The sequence below is a fragment of the Xyrauchen texanus genome, chromosome 26 (genome assembly GCF_025860055.1).
Source record: "Xyrauchen texanus isolate HMW12.3.18 chromosome 26, RBS_HiC_50CHRs, whole genome shotgun sequence".
Lineage (NCBI taxonomy): Eukaryota > Metazoa > Chordata > Actinopteri > Cypriniformes > Catostomidae > Xyrauchen > Xyrauchen texanus.
Window position 1 is genome coordinate 40,821,316 of NC_068301.1, and position 25,204 is coordinate 40,846,519.

At 41.2% G+C, this 25,204-nt stretch overlaps 1 protein-coding gene across 1 annotated transcript in view; it reads right to left on the minus strand.

Annotated features, from left to right (window-relative positions):
• Positions 1-25,204, minus strand: part of LOC127620352 (NEDD8-conjugating enzyme Ubc12-like) — an 87,673-nt gene that overhangs the window by 45,193 nt on the left and 17,276 nt on the right. The window contains exon 2 of the mRNA XM_052093562.1: positions 13,258-13,352. Coding sequence (XP_051949522.1) covers positions 13,258-13,352 — 95 coding nt within the window. The remainder of the gene's footprint in view (positions 1-13,257; positions 13,353-25,204) is intronic.

Below are 25,204 nucleotides of genomic sequence, written 5' to 3' on the forward strand. Positions count from 1 at the left end.
ATAGGGTGGATTATCTCTCTCCATGTGAAATGTGAAAGGGTTGGGGCACCCCATAAATAGGAAAGTTATTTCTCTAATAAACTTAAATTAAATCAAATCAAATCACTTTGTCACACTACCATGTACACAAGTGCAACAAGTAGGTGAAAGTCTTGTGTGCAGTTCCTAGCAACATAGCAGTCATGACAGTGACGAGACAATACAGAGACAATTACAATAAACAACATATTTACACAACACAATTTACTAGAGATGCACCGATCGACCGGCCAGGGACCGGAATTAGCCGATTTTCCGCATGCTCAGCCCGGACCGTGATCGGCCGGTCAGACTCATGTCTTACCGATTCCAAGCCGGTCCGTTTTGTTGCCAGCGGCGCAGGCAATAACATCACAGCCGCATGTAAACATGTCATTGGTGTGGAAGATCAAATCAAATCAAATCAAATCACTTTGTCACACTACCATGTACACACAAGTGCAACAGTAGGTGAAATTCTTGTGTGCAGTTCCGAGCAACATAGCAGTCATGACAGTGACAAGACATATACCAATTACAGTAAACAACATACTTACACAACACAATTTACATATCAAATGTACACATACACAACACAATAATTATATACAATGTACAGTAAACAATACACACAATATAGAATACACAATATACAATACAATAAGTAAGGAGTATATGAAATATATATATATATATATATATATATATATATATATATATATATATATATATGAAGTAGTAAATTGAGGAGAATATGTTGACAGTCCAGTGAGAGATTATAGATGAATAAAGTGCAGTGCTAATTATTGATCCTGACAGATCAAGTGTTCAACAGTCTGACTGCTTGGGGGAAGAAGCTGTCTTCTGCCTGCCTGATGGTAGCAGTGAGAACAGCCCATGACTCGGGTGGCTGGAGTCTCTGATGATCCTCCGAGCTTTTTTTACACACCGCCTGTTATATATGTCCTGGAGGGAGGGAAGCTCACCTCCGATGATGTGTCTGGCAGTTCGCACCACCCTTTGCAGGTTTTTGCAGTTGTGGGCTGTGCTATTGCCATACCAGGCGGTGATGCAGCAAGTCCGGATGCTCTCTACAGTACTGGTTTAGAACCATGTGAGGATGTGTTGATTCATTCCCAACTTCCTCAGCAGTCTCAGGAAGAAGAGGCGCTGGTGAGCCTTCTTCACCATGGCCTCAGTGTGGACAGACTGTGTGGAGTTCCTCAGTAATGTGGACACCGAGGAAATTGAAACTGCTGACTCTCTCCACCGGTGCTCCATTAATGGTGATGGGGCTGTGTTCTCTGTCTTTCCTCCTGAAGTCCACTACAAGCTCCTTGGTCTTACTGACATGAAGGGAGAGGTTGTGCTCCTGACACCAGCGTGTTAGTGCGCACCTCCTCTCTGTAGGCTGTTTCATCATTGTCAGTGATCAGACCTACCACCGTCATATCTTCCGCAAACTTAATGATGGCATTGGAGCTATGTGTTGCCACACAGACGTGTGTTTAGGGAACACAGGAGTGGGCTGAGAACACAGCCCTGCGGGGCTCCAGTGTTGAGGGTCAGTGATGAGATGTTGCTGCCCATTCTATCCACCTGATGTCTGCCTGACAGGTAGCTGCACAGCGAGCTGTTTAAGCCCAGAGCCCGGAGTTTCTCTTCAAGCTTGGAGGGCACTATGGTGTTGAATGCTGAGCTGTAGTCTACAAACAGCATTCTCACATATGTATTCCTTTTTTCCAGGTGGGAGAGAGCAGTGTGTATTGTAGATGCAATGGCATCATCAGTGGAGCGGTTGTTGCGGTAGGCAAACTGCAATGGGTCCAGAGAGGTGGGCAGCACAGAGCAGATGTGATCTCTGATTAACCTCTCAAAGCATTTGCTGATGATGGGAGTCAGAGCAACAGGACGCCAGTCATTTAGGCAAGTGATTTTGGCTTGTTTCGGTACAGGCACAATGGTTGACGTTTTGAAGCATGACTACAGACAGGGAGAGGGACAGGTTGAAAATGTCAGTTAAAAACACCAGCCATTTGGTTCACGCACGCTCTGATGACGCGGTCCGGAATGCCGTCTGGACCCGCAGCTTTACGGATGTTCACCCGTCGGAAGGATCGGGTTACATCCGCAACAGAGACGGAGAGTGAACCAACCTCTGTAGCGTCACGAGGGTGGTGTTGTCCTCGAAATGGGCATAAAATGTATTAAGCTCATCCAGGAGAGAGGCAGCGGTGTTCACGGCAGAGTTTTTATTCCCTTTGTAGTCCATGATGATGTTAATTCCATGCCACATACTTCTAGAGTCGGTGGTGTTGAACTGTCCTTCAATTTTGTGCCTGTACTGGAATTTGGCTGCACTGATAGAGTTACAGAGGGCATAACTGGCTTGTTTATGGTTCTCTGCGTTCCCGGAATTAAAAGCGGAGGTCCGCCGTTAACCCATGGTTTCTGGTTGGGGTAGATCCGTATTGTTTTGGTTTGGCAAAACATCCTCTACGCACTTCCTGATCAAATCAGTCTTGTAGCATAGAGTCTGATTGGTCCGACCAACACTGGATCCATTCACAGCTGTATACATCCCCCCACAAGCCGACACAGACGGCTGAGGGTGGGTGCTTCCAGTTTCAGTTTCTGCCTGTAAGCGGGCAGAAGCAGAACGGAAGAGTGGTCTGATTTGCCAAATGGTGGGAGGGATTTCTAGCCATCCCGGGAAGGAGAATAGCAATGGTCCAACACCCGGTCCCCTCGTGTGTTGAAGCTGATGTGTTGGTTGTATTTTGGTGCGATTGTTTTAAAATTGGCTTTGTTAAAGTCTCCGGTAACAATGAACGTGGCCTCTGGGTGCGCGGTTTCCTGCTCACTTATACTCCCAGTGCCCGTCTGTGTCGGCTTGTGGGGTGATGTATACAGCTGTGATAATGACAGCTGTGAATTCCCTCGGTAGCCAGAATGGTCGACACAGAAGCATGAGATATTCCAGATCAGGAGAGCAGAAAGACTTGATAAAATGTACGTTGCTCTGATCACACCATGATTTGTTGATCATAAAAGATACACCACCACCTCTGCTTTTACTTGAGGTCTATCGCTCTGTCCGCTTGGTGCACGGAGAAATCAGCGAGTTCGATGTCTGGAGTCTGGAATCTCCGCAGACATCCAGGTTTCTGTAAGGCAGATAACGCAGCAATCCCTCATCTCTCGATGGAAAGAGATCCCCGCTCTCAGAGCTTGTTGTCCAGAGACTGAACGTTTGCCAGTAGAATACTGGGTAGCGGGAGTCGATTTGCGAGACGTCTTACTCTGGTGAGAACGCCGGCTCTTTTTCCCCTTTTCCTTCTGTGTTTCCGCAGCCGAGCAGCCCAGACAAAGGGCTCCGCTGGAGTGATTGTAAACAGCGGGTCAGCATTGAGGAATTTGAAGTCCGGTTTTCGGTGTGTAATTGCAGAACCAATGTCCAAAAGCGTTTGTCTGTCATATACAATAAGGCAGACAACGTCCAAGAAAAAATAAATAAAAAATGTTAACAAAACAAACAATAAACTGCAGTGTTGTGTCGGAGCTCGCAACACAGCAGCCATACTAGGCGCCATCTTGAGTCCAACAGCATTTATTGTCTAATAAACTTAAGAATATGATATAGTGTTAGAAAATGCAAGAAATGCATTTTTGCCCGCAGGAAGCTGAAAAATTTGGGAAGATATGGGGTGCACATGTTTTCTTTAGTGCTGGCTCATGTAAGAGCAGGGGAGTCATTACATTGATAAGTAAGCATCTTCAATTCAAATATAAATTAGAAAGAGTCATTATCGTTTTAGCAGAAATTCAGATGGATTTTGGCTAATATTTATGAACCTAACTGTAAAATAGTTAAAGGACGGGCAAGGAGGAGGCGAGAACCGGCTTGTCAACATAAATAATAATTTAATAAGAAACTTAAACTCAAAAACACATAAACAAACACACATGACGGACATGCCCGTAATTCTCTCTCTCGAACAATCGTCACCAGCCACCTTTATCCCTCGCGCGCCTCATCAGGCCGATTGGGAACCGGGCGCGTGATATTCCGACCCGGCCCCGCCCCCCTCCGCTCCACATTCCTCCCAGCGTTATCTCAGGCCGGGGTGCCACCGGCATGACGTACACCCCCCCCATCCCTGGGGCGGGGTGTATCTCGCGTCCCGCGTGGTCATCCCTGCCTTCCTCGCCCTGGGAGGAGACAGGAGGGAAAACAACAAGCAAAATAGGCGAGGGAAAAGGCCAACACGGTGCGAAAGGGAGAGAGAGGAGAGAGAGAAAAAGCTCACTCACCGGTTCTCTGATGTACCGTCGCGTGGTCCTCGAACACTCCTCCACACTCAGGCGGACGACAGCCGCTCCAACCCCGGGCGAACCGAAGTGAAACCTTCGACCCCCAGCGGGCAGAACGCGCCTCCGCTTTCCTGGCAGCAAATGGGGACACTCCTCCGCCCCTTGCAGCGGCCGTACCGCTCCGGGCGGTCGGAGAGTTTCTTCTCTCCTCCCCTCGCGGATGGCGGTCTCCCTCGACCCCTCCGCGTCTCTGGGGACGGCAGGGCACTCCTCCGCCCCCGGCAGCGGCTCCCTCGCTCCAGGCAGTCGGGGTATCCCGTCCCCACTTGCCCCGCGGACGACGGCCGTTCCCCGCATCTGGGCGGTCGGGCGCTCCCCAGGGTGGACGGCAGTGTCGAGGACTCTGCGACGCGCATCCCTCCTCCTTCCCTGGTTTCGGATCCAATGTAAAACAGTTAAAGGATGGGCAAGGAGGCGACGAGAACCGGCTTGTCAACATAAATAATAATTTAATAAGAAACTTAAACTCAAAAACACATAAACAAACACACATGACGGACATGCCCGTAATTCTCTCTCTCTCGAACAATCGTCACCGGCCACCTTTATCCCTCGCGCGCCTCATCAAGCCGATTGGGGACCGGGCGCGATATTCCGACCCGGCCCCGCCCCGCCCCCCTCCGCTCTACACTAACATTGAGGATCAGGGCTTTTTATAGATCTTGTGGGGATATTGCAAGTCACTGGCACCCCTCATGATATAATATTGGGAGGAGACTTTAATCTTTTGATGGACTCAGTCTTTGATCATAGTGAAGCAAAAGTGTAAGCCCCCTAGAGCAAAATTGACAAAGCGTCAATGTTGCTATAGGGTGCTTACAGGATGTGTAAAAAATCTTGGTATTACATATATTTGGAGACTTTTCAACCCATCTGGTAGGAACTATACATTTTTTTTAATCAGTCCATAAGAACTATTCTAGAATAGATTTTGTTTATATATATATAAAGTCCCTCATTTCATCTGTTTGGATTGCTCAATTGGAAACATTTTAGTCTCAGATTATGCCCTGGTGAGGTGTTGCCACATATGGAGAAAAAATAATAATATAGTTGACGTTTTAATATATCCCTTTTGCAAAATCTTGAAATCCAACAAATGTTTAAGGTTGAAATTAATGTTTATATAGAGACCAACTAGTACGTAGTATCCTCTGTGGGCGTGGCTTACTTAGTGGTTCTTAGTGGTCGGATCATTATGCCTCATTCATCAAAAAGTCCAAAGCAAGAGAACTCATGGATTTGGAAAGGAATATTAAAAGTGCCGAGGCAGAGCTGAAGCGCCAACTGTTGTCTGAGAAAAGTGGAGTTTTGGCTATTCAGGGAAAGACAGTTATACTTTGAGTTGGGGGACAAAGCAGTGAAGCTTTTGGCTAGATATATAAAGCAGAGAGAGTGTTTTTCTACCAAATCTGCTGGTGGTGAAATTTTTACCTTGGCCATTGATATTAATAATGATTCTAAAGAATTCTATCTTGATCTTTATAGTTCCACATCTTCGTCTAGTGATGAAGATATTAGAAACTTTGTGGAGCCATTAGAGCTTCCTAAACTGATGACTGAGCAAGAAAATTATTTTGGTACAGAGATAACCTTGGAGAAGTTTGGCGAAGTAATTAAGGCCTTGCCTGCAGGCAAGGCTCCGGGGCCAGATGACTTTGCAGCTGAATCTTTTTAGATCTTAAGCTACAGAATTAGCTCCACTTTTTCTATAAGTTTATATGAAATCATTAAAGAATGGAAGCTTCCGCATCCAATTTCGCTGATCCATTAAAATAGTGTCAAAAATCCTGGCTAATCGAATGAGTAAATTATTGACATCTCTAATACGTATAGATCAGGTGGGGTTTATTCAGCAGCTTTTCTGATAACATGAGGCGTTTCATCAATATCAATTGGTCAGTGGTGAATGATCAAACTCCGGTTGCTGCCATCTCACTTGATGCCGAAAAGGTGTTTGATATGGTAGAATGGGATTATCTTTTTATGATTTTGGAAATATATGTGTTCGGGAATACTTATATTGGATGGATTAAGTTACTTTATAGACACCTGGAAGCAGAGGTACAAACAAATGGATTAATTTCAGATTATTCTAATCTGGATAGGGGCACCAGGCAGGGTTGCCCTTGTTCTGTCTTGCCCTGGAACCATTAGCAGCCGTGATAAGGGAAGATGTTTTTTGGTGTATAAATTATATGTGAATATTCCCAAAACTATGACAGTGCAATCTCTCTATGGGATATGTGATGGGCATTATATTTCTATGCCACCTGCCTGCTACCCCTGCAGCTGCCTTGCTCTCGCAGGAGTATTTTTGACATACGTGGTCATGATATCACGACAAGTTGGACAGATTTCTAACCAGCATGCACCTGTCGGTGATCACCGGTGAGGCCCACCTCAAATGAGCCTAATGAAATGCATGCTTTATGCAGAGAATGTGAAACTGTCGCTCACATGTCGCATGTTTTAAAATTCACTCTTAACAATTTAAAATATGTTTTCACTGAAATATTCTAAATGCAAAATTGACTGCAGTAGATTAAAGTTGAGTTTTTAAATTTAATTTGATACAAAGTATGTGAACACTGATGAACTTTCTGATATTAAAAAAAGCATTTGTTTTTGAGTCACACTCAAATGGCCCACCATCTCTAGAGACAGAATGCATCTCCTTCCTGAATGGTATGATGGCTGTGTGGTCCCATGTTTATACTTGCGTACTATTGTTTTTACAGATGAATGTGGTACCTTCAGGCATTAGGAAATTGCTCCCAAGGATGAACAAGACCTGTGGAGGTCAACAATTTTTTTTCTGAGGTGATTTCTTTTGATTTCCCCATGATGTCAAGCAAAGAGGCACAAAGTTTGAAGGTAGGCCTTAAAACAGATTTCACAAATACACCTCTAATTGACTCAAATTAGTCAATTAGCCTATCAGAAGCTAATTGGCTAATTGCCTAAAGGCTTGGAATTTTCAAGCTGCTTACAGGCACAGTTAACTTATGTAAACTTCTGACACACTGGAATTGTGATTGTCAATTAAAAGTGAAACAACCTGTCTGTAAACAATTGTTGGAAAAAAAGACGACTTGCTGTTGCAACACATTCTCACCCAGGGTCGAGAGTCGAGACCGCAATCAATAAAAATCAAAAGGAATGCGCTACAATGGCCCTCCAACTGGTTTTTTATGTTTCAAAACCGGACGCGTCGTAAAATGACACCAAAGCGACGCCAAGGGGTCCTGCCCTAGCATCCGTATGTGACGAGTTGGGGTGTGAGAATGTGTTGGCTAAAACTATAGTTTGCTAATATGAAATCTGTGTAGTGGTAAAAAATTAGGTTTAATGACTTTACATACACCTAAGTGTATGTAAAGTTCTGACTTCAACTATGTATTGTTCTCATCAAGCCGAACAACTTTCATAATTACAGTTATTAGCTTGCCCAAAAGGAAGTAAGCAATTTACAATTTTCTGAAAATCGCAGGTTCTTAACGTTTAAATCCTCCTCCTAGGGGATTCATGTGACTAGCACCAAATTTGTGCAACATCATGCTAAGATATTGTAGATGCAAAATTGCGAACAGATTTTTTATATTTTGAACGGTGTTGCCATGGCGAAGCATGGCTGAATCTATTGAAATGAATCTACATTTCAATAGATTCAGCAGTATGTTTGGTAATGGGGCTGATCACATGGATGTGGCTACTATGGGTCACGGTCATAGCGCCACCAACTGGCAGCTGGAAGTATGGCAATGCATTAATTGTTATTATTCATTTCTTCCTATATTTGGGTGTTTTTGTGGCACTTGGCATGCTTGAAATTTCATGAAACTTTGCACACACTCACATCAGAGTTGTTGGCCATTAGGGTTGGACAAAAGTTCACATATGGGCATGTAGCCCATTGTTGTGCCCCTTTAAAATGGGCATGTAAGACGGCCTCTGTAGCATCCAATTTTCACCAAGTCACCAAAACTGATACATATATATAGTTCTCATCAAGCCGGACAACTTTCATAATTATTAGCCTCGCCCAGCAGGATGTTGGCCGTTTTTTTTTTTTTTTTTAATATTGCAGTCTCTGATCTTTGAAATTATCCTCTTTGGGGATTCATGAGACTGTCACCACATTTAGATAACATTATGCCAAGACATTAAAAATACTAAATTGTGACCAGATTTGTGATATATCGAATGGTGTTGCCATGGTGAGGCATTAAATTAATAGTGAAAAATGGGAAACAGGACGTGTCTCATATCTTCTGTTTGTAATGTGTGATTTAGATCAAAATTGAGGTGTCTGTTTATTCTTGGGGGTAATCACATGGATGTGACTATTTTGGGTCACAGTCATAGTGCCACCACCTGGGAGCAGAAAGTGTGGCTCTAACAACAGACTTTAAAATAGTCCTCTTTGATTTACCCATATTGTTTCAAAACTGTTTAGAATAATGTCAAATGCCAAATACATGTGTCCATCTTGCATTGTTTTCTGAAAGCCACCAGGTGGAAATGGACCCATGGAGCTTGGGCTCATCATCGCAGAACAACCACTTTTTGTGTTTGAATCAATCATATCTCTCACTAAACACTGCAAGACATTTTTATCTTTGCCTTATTTCATTCAGTTGGCATGTAGGAGTTGATAACAGTTTGCTTAATAATCTCATTCCATATCTGGATAATTGCTGCAACATCATATAGGATAAAGTTCCTCTTCTATGATATTGCATTATGTTAGTTTTATACAGTATGTTAACTTAATAGCCACAATACTTGGACATATGTGAATGAGAATAAACCTGAAATAGGAATGTGTTTGTCACATTGCACATTATGTAGTTTAGAGACAATTTGAGACATATAGAATGTCACAAATGGCTATTTTTAATGAATAAAAAAAATTAATTCTTAAAATGTCCTATTTGTCCAAGAATAAAATCTGCTCTTGCAGCAATGCAGGTCTTAGGTATTTAGAAGCTGCTAGTTTAGGACCTGTGAGGAGTCTGTTTCTCAAACTAGAGACTGTGATTTACTTGTCTTTTTGTTGTGCATCTAGGCCATCCACTTCCCTTTCTATACTGGTTAGAGATTATTTATTCAAAACAGCATTGCATGGAATAGACTTCATCTCTCTAAAACAACAGACTCTAGGAGAAAATATAATTTTAGGAGACTCAGGAAATTCCTTTTTGCCTATTTTTAAATCCAAAATTTGACATGCAAAGGTAAAGCAACTTTTAAGAACTCAATACCTTAGGAAATGGAGAAAAATCCCACCGTATTGTGATTTCCACATGGTAGCTAAACCATTTTTAATTGTTCTAATAATAAGAACATTTTCTTGAGTACCAAATTAGAACTTTAGAATGCTATCATAAGGAATAGGTGACACAGTATGTGGTAAAGATAATATTGAATAAATGCCACTTCCTTTGTGCATCCTTGGTGAAAGGAAGCACCCATTTCTTTCAAGAACAAAAAAGTCTTTGTGTTCTAAAAATGAAAGAATATATACTATATATAGTATAATTTTCATAAAGTAACTTGTAACATTATAACGTAATTAGTTTGTTTTTTGGCAAACTAGTTATTTACTCTTACTTGATTCATGATATTTCTCAGTACTTCTCAAGGGAATTATTTCTTGAATAGCAGTACTTTTACTTAATAATAAAAAATCAGTACTCTTTCCACCACTGTTGAAGAGGTGGTCTCTATAAACTGCCATTGTATGATATCACTGAGCACAAAATTCCCCTTGGTTTTAACAAAAAGTAAGAAAGTGAACAGGGGTTTTAACAAATAATTCAAGATCATCTTTACGAAACATTGAGATGGGTCTCCCTCAAGGGTCAATTTTAGGTCCACTGTTGTTTTTCCTTATATGTCAATGACTTGCCAAATTGTTGTAAGGAAACTAAAAGTCAGTTATACGCAGATGACACAGTCATTTATGTATCAGCACAGACTCCACGCTTAGCTGCAGATACACTCACCTAAAGGATTATTAGGAACACCTGTTCAATTTCTCATTAATGCAATTATCTAAATCAACCAATCACATGGCAGTTGCTTCAATGCATTAGGGGTGGGGTCCTGGTCAAGACAATCTCCTGAACTCCAAACTGAATGTCAGAATGGGAAAGAAAGGTGATTTAAGCAATTTTGAGCGTGGCATGGTTTTTGGTGCCAGACGGGCCGGTCTGAGTATTTCACAATCTGCTCAGTTACTGGGATTTTCACGCACAACCATTTCTAGGGTTTACAAAGAATGGTGTGAAAAGGGAAAAACATCCAGTATGCGGCAGTCCTGTGGGCGAAAATGCCTTGTTGATGCTAGAGGTCAGAGGAGAATGGGCTGACTGATTCAAGCTGATAGAAGAGCAACTTTGCCTGAAATAACCACTCGTTACAACCGAGGTATACAGCAAAGCATTTGTGAAGCCACAACACGCACAACCTTGAGGCGGATGGGCTACAACAGCAGAAGACCCCACCGGATACCACTCATCTCCACTACAAATAGGAAAAAGAGGCTACAATTTGCAAGAGCTCACCAAAATTGGACAGTTGAAGACTGGAAAAATGTTGCCTGGTCTGATGAGTCTCGATTTCTGTTGAGACATTCAGACGGTAGAGTCAGAATTTGGCGTAAACAGAATGAGAACATGGATCCATCATGCCTTGTTACCACTGTGCAGGCTGGTGTTAGTGGTGTAATGGTGTGGGGGATGTTTTCTTGGCACACTTTAGGCCCCTTAGTGCCAATTGGGCATCGTTTAAATGCCACGGCCTACCTGAGCATTGTTTCTGACCATGTCCATCCCTTTATGGCCACCATGTACCCATCCTCTGATGGCTACTTCCAGCAGGATAATGCACCATGTCATAAAGCTCGAATCATTTCAAATTGGTTTCTTGAACATGACAATGAGTTCACTGTACTAAAATGGCCCCCACAGTCACCAGATCTCAACCCAATAGAGCATCTTTGGGATGTGGTGGAACGGGAGCTTCGTGCCCTGGATGTGCATCCCACAAATCTCCATCAACTGCAAGATGCTATCCTATCAATATGGGCCAACATTTCTAAAGAATGCTTTCAGCACCTTGTTGAATCAATGCCACGTATAATTAAGGCAGTTCTGAAGGCGAAAGGGGGTCAAACACAGTATTAGTATGGTGTTCCTAATAATCCTTTAGGTGAGTGTATATTAACAAATGAAATGACTGGTGTGTCACAGTGGCTGCAAAACAACTGTTTGACCTTGAATTGTTCAAAAATAATCTAAAATCTCAATGCGTTATTCAATTAGAAGGAAGGAAATTACTGGTTTTTATAACTAAGTTCAATCAAAAGGCAATAGAGACAGTTAATGATTTTAAATATTTAGGTGTTATTTTAGATTCTCAATTGAAATTTGATGTGCATGTAAAGAGGCTGTGTAGAACGATCAGAACAAACTTGAACTGTTTTTACATGATTAGACCGTACATATCCCAAAAAGCAGCTAAGTAATACATACATTAGCTTTGAACATTTTATAAATTTGTCTCTCATTAAAATGTTTTTTTTTTAATGTGTAAATAATCTTGCTCCAGATATCATATGCCAATTAATATCAAAACAGAGTAGTAAGGTGATCACTACAAGAGGTACAACTTATCAGAATTGCACAGTACCGAGAAGAAAAACTAAATTTGCCCAATCCAAATTTTCAGTTTAAGGTACACTGCTTTGGAACAGCCTACCAGCAGAACTGAAAATGCAAAAAGGGCTGAAGATTTTTCAAATAACTCTTAAAAAGTGGTTCAAACAAAAGCAGGTTTGTGAACACTGATGGTCATGCACAGTCTCAGCTTTCTTTTATTATTGTTATATTTTTAACTTTTTGCTAAGTTTTTTTGTGTGATTATAGTTTTAGTGTTGTTAAAAAAGCCTAACCAGGGACTGGGGCTGCAAATTAGCCCTTGGCTAGAAGTATCGATTGCTTGAAATTGTAGCAATGTTTCTGCATTGTCCCTGTTAAAAAAAAACTAATAAATAAATAAACAACACTGGGGTGATTAAAGAATGACTAAATAAAACATTTTGCGTGAACTATTCCTTAAAGGCTAAATAAATACGAGTAAGAAAATGTGTTTGGCGTTTAACATAATTAAATATGCTGATGTAGCCTAGGACAATTTAAATTCTGAAAATTATTATAAAAAGACACTACTTAAGTCTAAGAACCATTTATTTTGTTGTTATATAAACTCTTTGCTTTGGAAGATAACATGATAAAAACAATTAACAAAAATATTTTAATGACAGCATGTGAAAAACCAGGTTGAATGTTGCAAGTAGGTTTCTGAAACATTGCAAGGACATTTGAGGACGTGATATAATAACATTTCTGCAATGTTGTGAAAATACATATTTATAATATTAAAAAGAACATAACATCTGCCGTAAATGTTTTCACAAAATCAAAAAAAAAAAACTCAATGCAATTGTGTTTGCTGGGCACTGTTGTTTTATACTTTTTCTATGAAAACCCATGCTAAACAGACAACTTTGACCATTGCGCCTCGCTATTTTTCTTAGAATGTTGCGTATGAGCACCATGTTTCAAAACATCTGTCAATCTTTCATAATTCAAACTGCTGTGGTCAGAAAAGTATACTTTGAAAAACTGAGCCCTCGACCATGTGAGACAACCCAGAATGCAGAAATACTAAGTATACCCGAGCCTTCAATTCATTTCTTGTATTATCGTAAATCATGTTGTTTGGAAGTTAACTATTACTCACTGTAGAGGAATGAATGAATGCATGAATGAGGAAAAATATATACTGAAATCAAACCTCGTCTGGTGAGATGATTAGTTTAAAGATGAGCAGATCATCCTGGTCAGGAAAAACAATCTCACAGGTCTTTGGAAGGTTCAGCTCGTTGATATCTGACACACAAAGATACAGAAACATGACCATTGTTTACAAATGCTGTTCTAAATCAACTGCTGAATATTAAAGTAAACATCAAATCTAAATTGACTCTTTAATAAAACAAAAGTCTATAACTTGACCAAAAGCTGACTATAGCTGATTAAGTTTCAACCAATGGGTGCTGTCTGTGTTTCAGGAGGGGAGTAGTCCCCCACAATAGACTGAAACATTTGGTATGGAACAATCAATTGCCGATGGATAAAGTCCTAATTTTCATGTGTTACCCATTGAACACTGCTTCACATAAATTACAAAACAAAAATAGGTTGTGAATGTTATTTCATGATTTTAATGAGTCCTAAAAAATCTTACCAGAATAATGATCAAGTACAAAACATGACATAGATTTACAGTGAATAATCACTTAAATGTCTGTCTGTTCATCACAAAAATCTACAATATAATTTCAAAAGAAAATATAGCACAAGACATGTAACGGGTTACATATAGTACTGTGGATTATTACAAAACTCAAGTACTTGTAATTAGATTAAATTACATTTTAAAATACTCTTAAATCAGATTAGTTACTTTTTATGGATTTCATACAGAGGCAAAAGCAGTAAATTGTTCGTAATCTATTGTTTCCACCAATAATTTGTCTTTTATATTTTTCATTTTAAAAGCATCCTACCGATAATATATGTTTTGTAAGTCTTCGAGTGTTTTTGGAAGAGAGGGGGAGGGGATTGGGAAGGTTGATCCTAGACACTAGCCAGATGGCTATAATTACACTTAAGATGGAGTGGTGTCAGCATTTCACCACTAGATTTTCACAAATTATTTCACTTTTAAGTAGACACAGGGCAAAAACATCACTGTGATATGAAAACTCTGCCTTCCAAAACTTAATATCCTGTCCACAGCAAACTATTCCATGTCAAATCTAAATAAGGTGTGTTTGCATGGTTTCTTAACTTTACATTGCATATCTAACCAGCTCCTGACGAACACATTTTAATTGAAGTACGACCCATTGTATAATGCATCCCAGGGTACTTTCCTTAATTCTAAGGAAATAAGCCCCTGGCCTGACGTACACCCCCGCCCCCCTCTTTCCCTGGGGGAGGGCGTGCTTTAAGCCCGGGTCGTCCCCATCTACCTGGACGAGGGAGGGGACAAAGGGAGGAAAACAGAAATAATTAAAATGGGGGGTACTTCCTGTAAAAGTGTAGTACCCTCAAAAAATGTTGTAAAATTGAAACGAGGGAAAAGGCCAACGCAGAGCAGCAGTGAGAGAGAGAGGAAAAAAAAACCTACTCGCCGGTTCTCCGATACACTGTCGCATGGTCCTCGTTCACTTCTCCACCCTCTCAGGCGGACGACAGCCACTTCTCCCCGGGCGGACCAGAGTCAAACTCGCGACCCCCGGCGGTCAGAATGCCCCTCCGCGTTCTCGGCGACTCGTGGGGACACTCCTCCGCCCCTGGAAGCGGCCCTACCACTCCAGGCGGTCGGGAAGACACTTCCCTACTCGCCTCATGGACGGTGCGTCCGGGCGGTCTACTCCCTCCCCCCGGTAGATGGCAGCGGCGCTCCCCTGGCTGGACGGCAATGTCGAGGACTCCGCGGCGGGCATCCCTCCTCCTTCCCGGGCTTCGGCACCAGTGTAACATAGTTCAATGGAAAGGAGGCCGCGAGAACCGGCTTGGCAATATAAATAATATTTTAGTGTTAAACTTAAACAAAATACAAACACACACGATATACATGTCCGTAAACGATCTCTCTCTCCTCGTCACACCACCGTCTGCCATCGGCCTTTATCCCTCTCGGAGGCTTAATTAGCCTGATAAGGGTCCGGGTGTGTATAATCACAACCCGGCCCCGCCCTCCCCCCAGCTACAATGTGTTTGAACGAGGTATTTACCCTGTTTTAAAGCGGTTAATTTTGCCGGTGTTAGCGCAATAAACGTCTCAGGATACACATGTAATCTCGGTTTCCTGAGATTAAGGAAACGAGACATTGCAGTGAAACACTTTGGGAAATTCCTTTTCCACAACCCAGTTGCCCTTGTATCATAACGGCAATGGTGTTTGAGCCCGCCCTTTTAGGCACACACCTGTCCTATTTAAGCGGGCACTAAATCACAATTTCTTCAGAATTTTCTGACAAAGACAAGAACCCATCATGAGCTCCCTCAGCACCAGATTTAAGTCCCATGATGGAACCGTAGCAGGGTGAGGGGGGTTCGAGCACCTCACTCCCTTAAGAAACTTTTTGATCAGATCATGTCGGTCTATAGAGGAGCCAGCCTCTAGGGCATGAAATGCTAAGATGGTCTCTACAAAAACCTTAAGCATTGATGGAGTAAGACCTGCATCCAACAGCTCTTGATGTAAGGATCTCCATTATGGAGCAATTCGCTGGATCTTTGCTGCGTGAAGAGCACCAATCCGCAAAATGGTGTTCATTACAGACTAAGCCAATGCAGGCTTGTTTGCTGTTCAGGGACCATACGTGCAAAACGCATCCGTGGTTACCACTTTCCATCGGAAAACCTGACCCAGCATAACACCCTGCTGATAAAGGTTTGGAGCTGTCCATGGTGCTAGAGGAGCCAGACAACAGCGAGTCAAAGTAACGCACACTGGAATTGCGATGCACTGATGAATGGTCTTAAACTTGTGAGTCGAGTCGAACCCACAAAAAGGAGATTTGATGGCTGGGAGAAAGTGTCCTTTTCGCCCAATTGACATTGAGACCTAGGCTGTTCAAATAGTGAATTATCAAGTCTCTGTGCTCGAATAGCAGAGCCTCTAATTGGGCCAGTAATGTCCAATCATCGAGGTAATTCAGAATGTGCACAGCGTTCATCTTCAAAGGGGCGAGCACCGCATTGACACATTTTTGTGAATGTGTGAGGGGCCAGAGAAAATCCAAAGGGGTGGACTTTGAACTGATATTTTGTTCTCCTGAACGCAAATCTTAAGAACAGTCTGTGAAGCATATGATTCGGATATGAAAGTATGTGTACTTTCTATTGACCCAAACCAGTCCTGTGGGCAAAAATGCTGTTGAAGCAAAGCGGTCTGCGTGTGATTTGGATCAAATAACCATGTTCGATAATTTTTACCATCCAATCAGAGATGCCCATGAATGCATTCATCTAACGGTACAGCGGGCACTTTAAATTTGTCACCAATTGTGATAGCGTGCCGCTCGCCACTGGGAAGCGGTTGTGCATAATGTGTGAAATGGGGAAGCAAGGCAAATTCTCAAAAATGGCCTGATCCAAAGTAAATAAGTACACTAAGATATGGTTTATAACCAGTCTTTCTGCGTTTTGATGAGAAAAGAAGGGCTGTGATATTCTCTCTGTAACCCCTATTGCAGCTCTCACAAGGAGATTTACTAACTCTGAGCGCAGAATGAGAGTGTCCTGCACTTTAACATGGAGGATAGAATGCTGTTGAAGCGAGGGAGCCGCATCACGAAACGGAATGTATACCCGCACATTACATTGAGAAATTCTCTGCGTAGCTACAGTGGGTACGGAAAGTATTCAGACCCCCTTACATTTTTCACTCTTTGTTATATTGCAGCCATTTGCTAAAATCATTTACGTTCATCTTTTTTCCTCATTATTGTACACATAGCACCCCATATTGACAGAAAAACACAGAATTGTTGAAATTTTTGCACATTTATTAAAAAAGAAAAACTGAAATATCACATGGTCCTAAGTATTCAGACCCTTTGTTCAGTATTTAGTAGAAGCACCCTTTTGATCTAATACAGCCATGAGTCTTTTTGGGAAAGATGCAACAAGTTTTTCACATCTGGATTTGGGTATCCTCTGCCATTCCTCCTTGCAGATCCTCTCCAGTTCTGTCAGGTTGGATGTAAACGTTGGTGGACAGCCATTTTCAGGTCTCTCCAGAGATGCTCAATTGGGTTTAAGTCAGGGCTCTGGCTGGGCCATTCAAGAACAGTCACGGAGTTGTTGTGAAGCCACTCCTTCGTTATTTTAGCGGTGTGCTTAGGATCATTGTCTTGTTGGAAGGTGAACCTTCGGCCCAGTCTGAGGTCCAGAGCACTCTGGAGAAGGTTTTCGTCCAGGATATCCCTGTACTTGGCCGCATTCATCTTTCCCTCGATTGCAACCAGTCGTCCTGTCCCTGCAGCTGAAAAAACGCCACCACCATGCTTCACTGTTGAGACTGTATTGGACAGGTGATGAGCAGTGCCTGGTCTTCTCCACACATACCGCTTAGAATTAAGGCCAAAAAGTTCTATCTTGGTCTCATCAGACCAGAGAATCTTATTTATCACCATCTTGGAGTCCTTCAGGTGTTTTGCTCCATGTGGGCTTTCATGTGTCTTGCACTGAGGAGAGGCTTCCGTCGGGCCACTCTGCCATAAAGCCCCGACTGGTGGATGGCTGCAGTGATGGTTGACTTACTACAACTTTCTCCCATCTCCCGACTGCATCTCTGGAGCTCAGCCACAGTGATCTTTGGGTTCTTCTTTACCTCTCTCACCAAGGCTCTTCTCCCCCGATAGCTCAGTTTGGCCGGACGGCCAGCTCTAGGAAGGGTTCTGGTCGTCCCAAACGTCTTCCATTTAAGGATTATGGAGGCCACTGTGCTCTTATGAACCTTAAGGGCAGCAGAAATTTTGTAACCTTGGCCAGATCTGTGCCTTGCCACAATTCTGTCTCTGAACTCTTCAGGCAGTTCCTTTGACCTCATGATTCTCATTTGCTCTGACATGCACTGTGAGCTGTAAGGTCTTATATAGACAGGTGTGTGGCTTTCCTAATCAAGTCCAATCAGTATAATCAAACACAGCTGGACTCAATTGAAGGTGTAGAACCATCTCAAGGATGATCAGAAGAAATGGACAGCACCTGAGTTAAATATATGAGTGTCACAGCAAAGGGTCAGAATACTTAGGACCATGTGATATTTCAGTTTTTCTTTTTTAATAAATGTGCAAAAATGTCAACAATTCTGTGTTTTTCTGTCAATATGGGGTGCTATGTGTACAATAATGAGGAAAAAAGATGAACGTAAATGATTTTAGCAAATGGCTGCAATATAACAAAGAGTGAAAAATGTAAGGGGGTCTGAATACTTTCCGTACCCACTGTAGCTACGCATATTCACAATGTACTCAGTTTACGCAGCAATGCATTTGAATGCTTTATATCAAAGATGAATGAGAAACCAGGCGTGCTGTTTGCCAGAACGGCTGTTTATCTGCGGCGAAAATGCAAATGCCGGTCTGTCTGGGTCCATAAAATCCCCGCGATCTCAGATACACCTTTCCACGCAGTATTTTTCTTAAAAATTTCCTTGTACGTGGGAAGAGACATATCATAGAGCACTGGAAAATTTCTAACAGCAAGAATTAGCCTTTCATCCATCTTTCCGTTACTGCAGGAGCTGAGAGAGAGAAGGATCACGTGAGCTCTCCCGTCGTCTCTCCTATTGGCTGTCACTTCCGTTAGTCGCTCCAAAGTTGAACTTTTCTCAACTCTGTCGCGTCGCTGGACACACCCACATCTAGCGCCAACGGTCGCGACAGCTCGTGTCGCCGGAAGTTGCTGTGCTCGCATTGAAAATTAATGGTATTGAGTTGCTGCAGTGTGCACGCACCTAGAGTAGCGCTTATTCACATATCTCCACGATCGCACCAAACTTGAAGATTTATTAGCACACTTGTACTGCTGAAAAAAGTTTTTTAGAAAATTACATGACTATTCCAAAACATTGTGTTAACTTGTTTTTCCATGACTTTTCCAGGCCTGGAAAACACCATTTCTAAATTCCATGACATTTACAGGATTTTCATGACCGTACGAACCTGCGTGCCGCCTCACCAATTGAAAACCTTTGCTCTAGACTTAACATAGAGAAAGCGGTTGGGAGGGCACAGGGGGTGGTATCGTCCGACAGAACGAGTGCGAACCTAGAGCAGAGTGTCTTGAGACTCATATCCTCACAGTGAGGGCAGTCTGTCCACATGAGACCTGCTCCGGCATGGGTGTGGCCCAGTCAGCGAACGCAGCTCTCATGTTGGTCTAATGTGTCCCTCACAGGATCACTTGTGATGTGTACACACAAGTGGCTCTTTTATAGTGTGTTTTAAGTCACTTGGGATTGAATATATATTTATTTATTTATTTATTTATACATATTTCTCTATGTAAAAGCGCTTTGAGTGTAGTGTCAGAAAAGTGTAAATTGTTTCAAAATACATAAAAAAAGAATGTTGTTAAAATACATAAAAAGAATGTTGTTTATCTTGGTAATATTTCATTTTTAAATGTTTAATCGTATAACATAATATTATCAACATTAAAATAGCACGTTATGACTCGGCTCTGAATATCTTCCAGTCATGATCACACACACACACACACAGATGTCAAGGTAAACTAAAATCATGAGATTCATCCACCAGAAGATTAGTGTCAAAACATGATGAACGTAAATTATTCTTCCGCAAATGGCTTGCAATTTTTAATTTCAACCACAGATGTTGCTAGAGAGCACAAAGTTACGTAGTGCAGCTTTAACAAATTTGTTTCACAAATTCAATCACTTGTCAACAGGGTGTGCTGCAAAAATAATCTCTCTCTATGTGAACATTTCAGAATGTGCAGGTATGGTGCACATTTAAAATCATTCCTGAAAGTATCATGTTCATAACGAAGGAAATTCCTGCACACATTTATTCATGTTAACATGTACAATAGTTGAGAATTTATAAACTAAACCACATTGATGTACACATTAAATCAAAAATGTTGTCTTTATATCATAATATTAGAATCTGCGCTTCGGAGTCCTCTCTCTCTCTCTCGCACGCAGCACAGTGAACACATATCGAGTTTAGTGTTAGCATGCAGTGAGAAACCCTGTTGCATATTAGCTGAACTACTGTTTTACCTGTTATTTTGACATGCATATGATGTTATACCAAATCTCTGCAAATGAGGGACATGATTAAACTATCTCTCCTGTTATTATATATTTATAGCTGACTAGATAGTGCGAACACATGACATTGGAGCAGTTTATTTGGCTTCATCACATTATGTGGCTCATATTACAGCACCTTTGACAACAAAGGCAGAAAAAGCAAAAAATGCTAGTGTAAAGCTACCTGAGCCACAGCTGGAGAGAAATTAAGAGAAATGCTTCATCATCCTTAAAAAAAAACGTTACGTCTCTCATCTTCATCCTACGCTCTGTCATGTGAATGAGTCAATTTTAATGATCCAAGTAGGCCTATATACCGCTTTACGTAATATAAATAATATATTAATAATATACATATTTAAAATATCCTATTAACTATCTTTAATAGCCAACATATTATTGTCTATTTTCCATCATAACTGATTTAGCAGCAAGGTCCCCTCTTTCAGGATTCCATCTATTAATTTTCAGTGCATTTTGTCAACTTTAATCTAGTGAGAACTGATTTGAACTCTTAAAAGGAACAGCTGACCCAAAATGTAAAATTACCTAATGTTTTGCAAACCAATATTACTTTCTTTCATCCATGAACCACAAAAGGAGATGTTAGGCAAAATGTTTGTCTCAGTCACCATTCACTTTAATTGTATGGGAAAAAGATTAATCAAAGTGAATAGTGACTGAGACAAACTTTCTGCCTAACATCTCCTTCTGTGTTCCATTTAAATGTCTCTCATCTATGGTCTTGGAACAACATGAGGTTGGATAATCATGACAGAATAAAAATGTTTGGGTAAACTATTCTTTCTACTACACATTTAAGTATTTATTAAAGTTATTTGTCAAGAACAACCATATAAAAGTAACTAATTGAGAATACTGAAGAAAATATTGCTTCTGAATAAATAATATTTACACCACAATTGAAAAAATTTATTTTTCTCTCTCTGGACAAGTATTTTTTTACTGAATGATTATTTTATTATATTATATTTACACATGACAATGTTTAATGTAAAGCCCTTTATAATTTTAAAATCATTCCATCTGAATAAAACTAGATACAAATTTTGAAAAGTACCCCCTCTGAGATATAGGTGAGACTGTTGTAAATTCCATATAAGCCTTCTTGTTCTCACATTACAGAGGAAACTTTTTTGTTACAGATGTGACGGTTGTAAAATCGGCACTACCTATACATGATAAAATGCTTTGAAACCATCGAACTTTGGCATTGGTATGTAGTAATGTAGGCTTGGACAAGTGACGTCTGTGGAGAGCGAGGAAGGGAAAAGGAGAACGGTAATGATTGACACCTGTGGGAAATTATCTCTAACAGCTGGCGTGTTTTTGTGCATAATCAGTTAGGAATATCTTTACATTATTGTATGGAAGTAATTGGGTGCTCTCTTTAACTCTTTCCCCGCCAAACACAGAATTTTCCGGGTTTTATGAAAAAACGCTTCCCCGCCAAACACAAAATTTTCCGGGTATCCGTGTTTTAGGTGGTATACGGTAAGGAAGACCCGCGCGCACATTATTGTATGGAAGTAATTGGGTGCTCTCTTTAACTCTTTCCCCGCCAAACACAGAATTTTCCGGGTTTTATGAAAAAACGCTTCCCCGCCAAACACAAAATTTTCCGGGTATCCGTGTTTTAGGTGGTATACGGTAAGGAAGACCCGCGCGCATGTTTTGAAAGAGTACGCAACTCTTTGATCAAAGAAACAGACTGCGATCGTCTCAAACGTGAAGTGGAACACCATACTAATACTAAAGCACTTGTTTGATAAAAATGCCTTTTTCTCAGCTTTTTGTCCGAAATGTTGTTTTTGACAAAACCTACCTCTGTTCAAGTGGCAATAAAAAAAGAACAAATGAAGATAAAATAAAATCGTTTTTTTTTGCCTAAAAGCATTTTATTTTGATATATAGCATCTTCATATATTCATGGAAGAAAATATTCTGCGGGCCATTAAAGTTTAGCGAAAATCGTCAAAAACCCTGGCGGTGGCTGGCAACTTTTTTTAAAAACGCTGGCGGGGAAAGAGTTAATATGAAAAGAAACACAAAGCTCTAACTACACATTATTTCATATAAATATATAGCTTATTAAGAAACACTTTATTATTATAGTATACTGGTTACTGTAGAAGCAAAATTAACAATAATTTACATTTATGCATTTGGCAGATGCTTTTATTCAAAGCGACTTACTTACTAAAGGGACGATTCCCCTGGAGCAACCTGGAGTTAAGTGCCTAGCTCAAGGACACAATGGTGGTGGCTGTGGGGATCGAACCAGCGACCTTCTGATTAACCATTATGTGCCACTATGTAGCCACCACCACCACTCCTAATGGCATCTGGACTTTAAAGGATTCAGATCTCTTTTTTGTTCAATTTAGTTGTAAGACATCAGTCTACTTTTCATTCATACAGTTATTTTTTGGAACCCATTCAATTGAAATATTGTTATAAATTGTAAACAAATGCTAATGATGACAACAACAACAATAATAATAATAATAATAAATTGTTATTAATATAATTATTATTGACTTTTAATTTTAAATACAACAGTAATATATTTAAATCGTGCACTTTTTAAACCCTCATGCTTTTATTTTGACATTCTTAACTCCCCAGGGTGTCCAGAAAGTGTCTGATTGTAGGCAAGTTCACAGTAGTTTATTTCACTGCTTCTTCAAATTCTGGTAAAATGGACATCTGGTGCCATTCTAAATGCATATTATAAATGAACTGAACTATTGAGCATCTACATCTGAGATGTTCGTGAGTAGCGCACAAATATTGCGCAATGCGAGAAGGCTAAAAATAGCCACGAGTGTATGTGCAAACAGAGCAGTGCAATTCACAAACGCTGTGGAGCTGCGCATAATATATATTTACTTTAAGAATTAAAGGCCATGCTAGATATGTTAGTAATAGAAAAATCCCACAGTGACTGCGCCAGCCTAGTGGTGATGTTCCCAAAGAGTGACAGCTAGGTCTGGTTCTAAGTGGCCGTGGTCGAGCAACGTCTGTGGAGAGCGAGACCGGGAGAAGGAGAACGGTAAGGATTGACACCTGTGGGAAATTATCTCTAGCAGCTGTTCTGTGTTTCAGTGAGAGCTGGAGGGGGATAGAAATGGTGTCCAGACTGCCAGAGGGGATAGAGACGCATGCAGCCGAGTTCATGTTGTGAATGCATGTTATTGCTGAAAAGCCAATACTTTGTGTTACACTGAAAATTGCTGTCAATAAAAGGCTGCATGGATTGTTTAGCCGGCTCCCGCTTCCTCATAAAATGAGAGCAAGATACCTGTCACAGTATTGTATCCATTAAGGCTGCACGACTGACTGGATTTAAGATTGATGGTCTTACTAAACCTTGACAGTTTAAAAATAGACTGCATTCAGGGGTTCAGTCAGCGCTTCAGTCAGCATTATGTAATCAAGCTGCGCCCTCTAGCTGTATCATCTTTTTTCCATTATATACAATAGAACTTATACCATGTTTTGTTCCATTGGTAACTTTTTATTTTGCAGACTGCAGAATGCAGTTTTGTTCCATTGGTAAACTCCCGTTCCACCACATCCCAAAGATGGTTGAGATCTGGTGACTGTGGGGGCCATTTTAGTACAGTGAACTCATTGTCATGTTCAAGAAACCAATTTGAAATGATTCGAGCTTTGTGACATGGTGCATTATCCTGCTGGAAGTAGCCATCAGAGGATGGGTACATGGTGGCCATAAAGGGATGGACATGGTCAGAAACAATGCTCAGGCCGTGGCATTTAACGATGCCCAATTGGCACTAAGGGGCCCCCACACCATTACACCACCACCACCACCAGCCTGCACAGTGGTAACAAGGCATGATGGATCCATGTTCTCATTCTGTTTACGCCAAATTCTGACTCTACCATCTGAATGTCTCAACGGAAATCGAGACTCATCAGACCAGGCAACATTTTTTCAGTCTTCAACTGTCCAATTTTGGTGAGCTCTTGCAAATTGTAGCCTCTTTTTCCTATTTGTAGTAGAGATGAGTGGTACCCGGTGGGGTCTTCTGCTGTTGTAGCCCATCCGCTTCAAGGTTGTGCGTGTTGTGGCTTCACAAATGCTTTGCTGCATACCTCGGTTGTAACGAGTGGTTATTTCAGGCAAAGTTGCTCTTCTATCAGCTTGAATCAGTCGGCCCATTCTCCTCTGACCTCTAGCATCAACAAGGCATTTTCGCCCACAGGACTGCCGCATACTGGATGTTTTTCCCTTTTCACACCATTCTTTGTAAACCCTAGAAATGGTTGTGCGTGAAAATCCCAGTAACTGAGCAGATTGTGAAATACTCAGACCGGCCCGTCTGGCACCAACAACCATGCCACGCTCAAAATTGCTTAAAATCACCTTTCTTTCCCATTCTGACATTCAGTTTGGAGTTCAGGAGATTGTCTTGACAGGACCACACCCCTAAATGCATTGAAGCAACTGCCATGTGATTGGTTGATTAGATAATTGCATTAATGAGAAATTGACCAGGTGTTCCTAATAATCCTTTAGGTGAGTGTATATATATATATATATACACTAATGGGCCGACTGATTCAAGCTGATAGAAGAGCAACTTTGCCTGAAATAACCACTCGTTACAACCGAGGTATGCAGCAAAGCATTTGTGAAGCCACAACACGCACAACCTTGAAGCGGATGGGCTACAACAGCAGAAGACCCCACCGGGTACCACTCATCTCTACTACAAATAGGAAAAAGAGGCTACAATTTGCAAGAGCTCACCAAAATTGGACAGTTGAAGACTGAAAAAATGTTGCCTGGTCTGATGAGTCTCGATTTCCGTTGAGACATTCA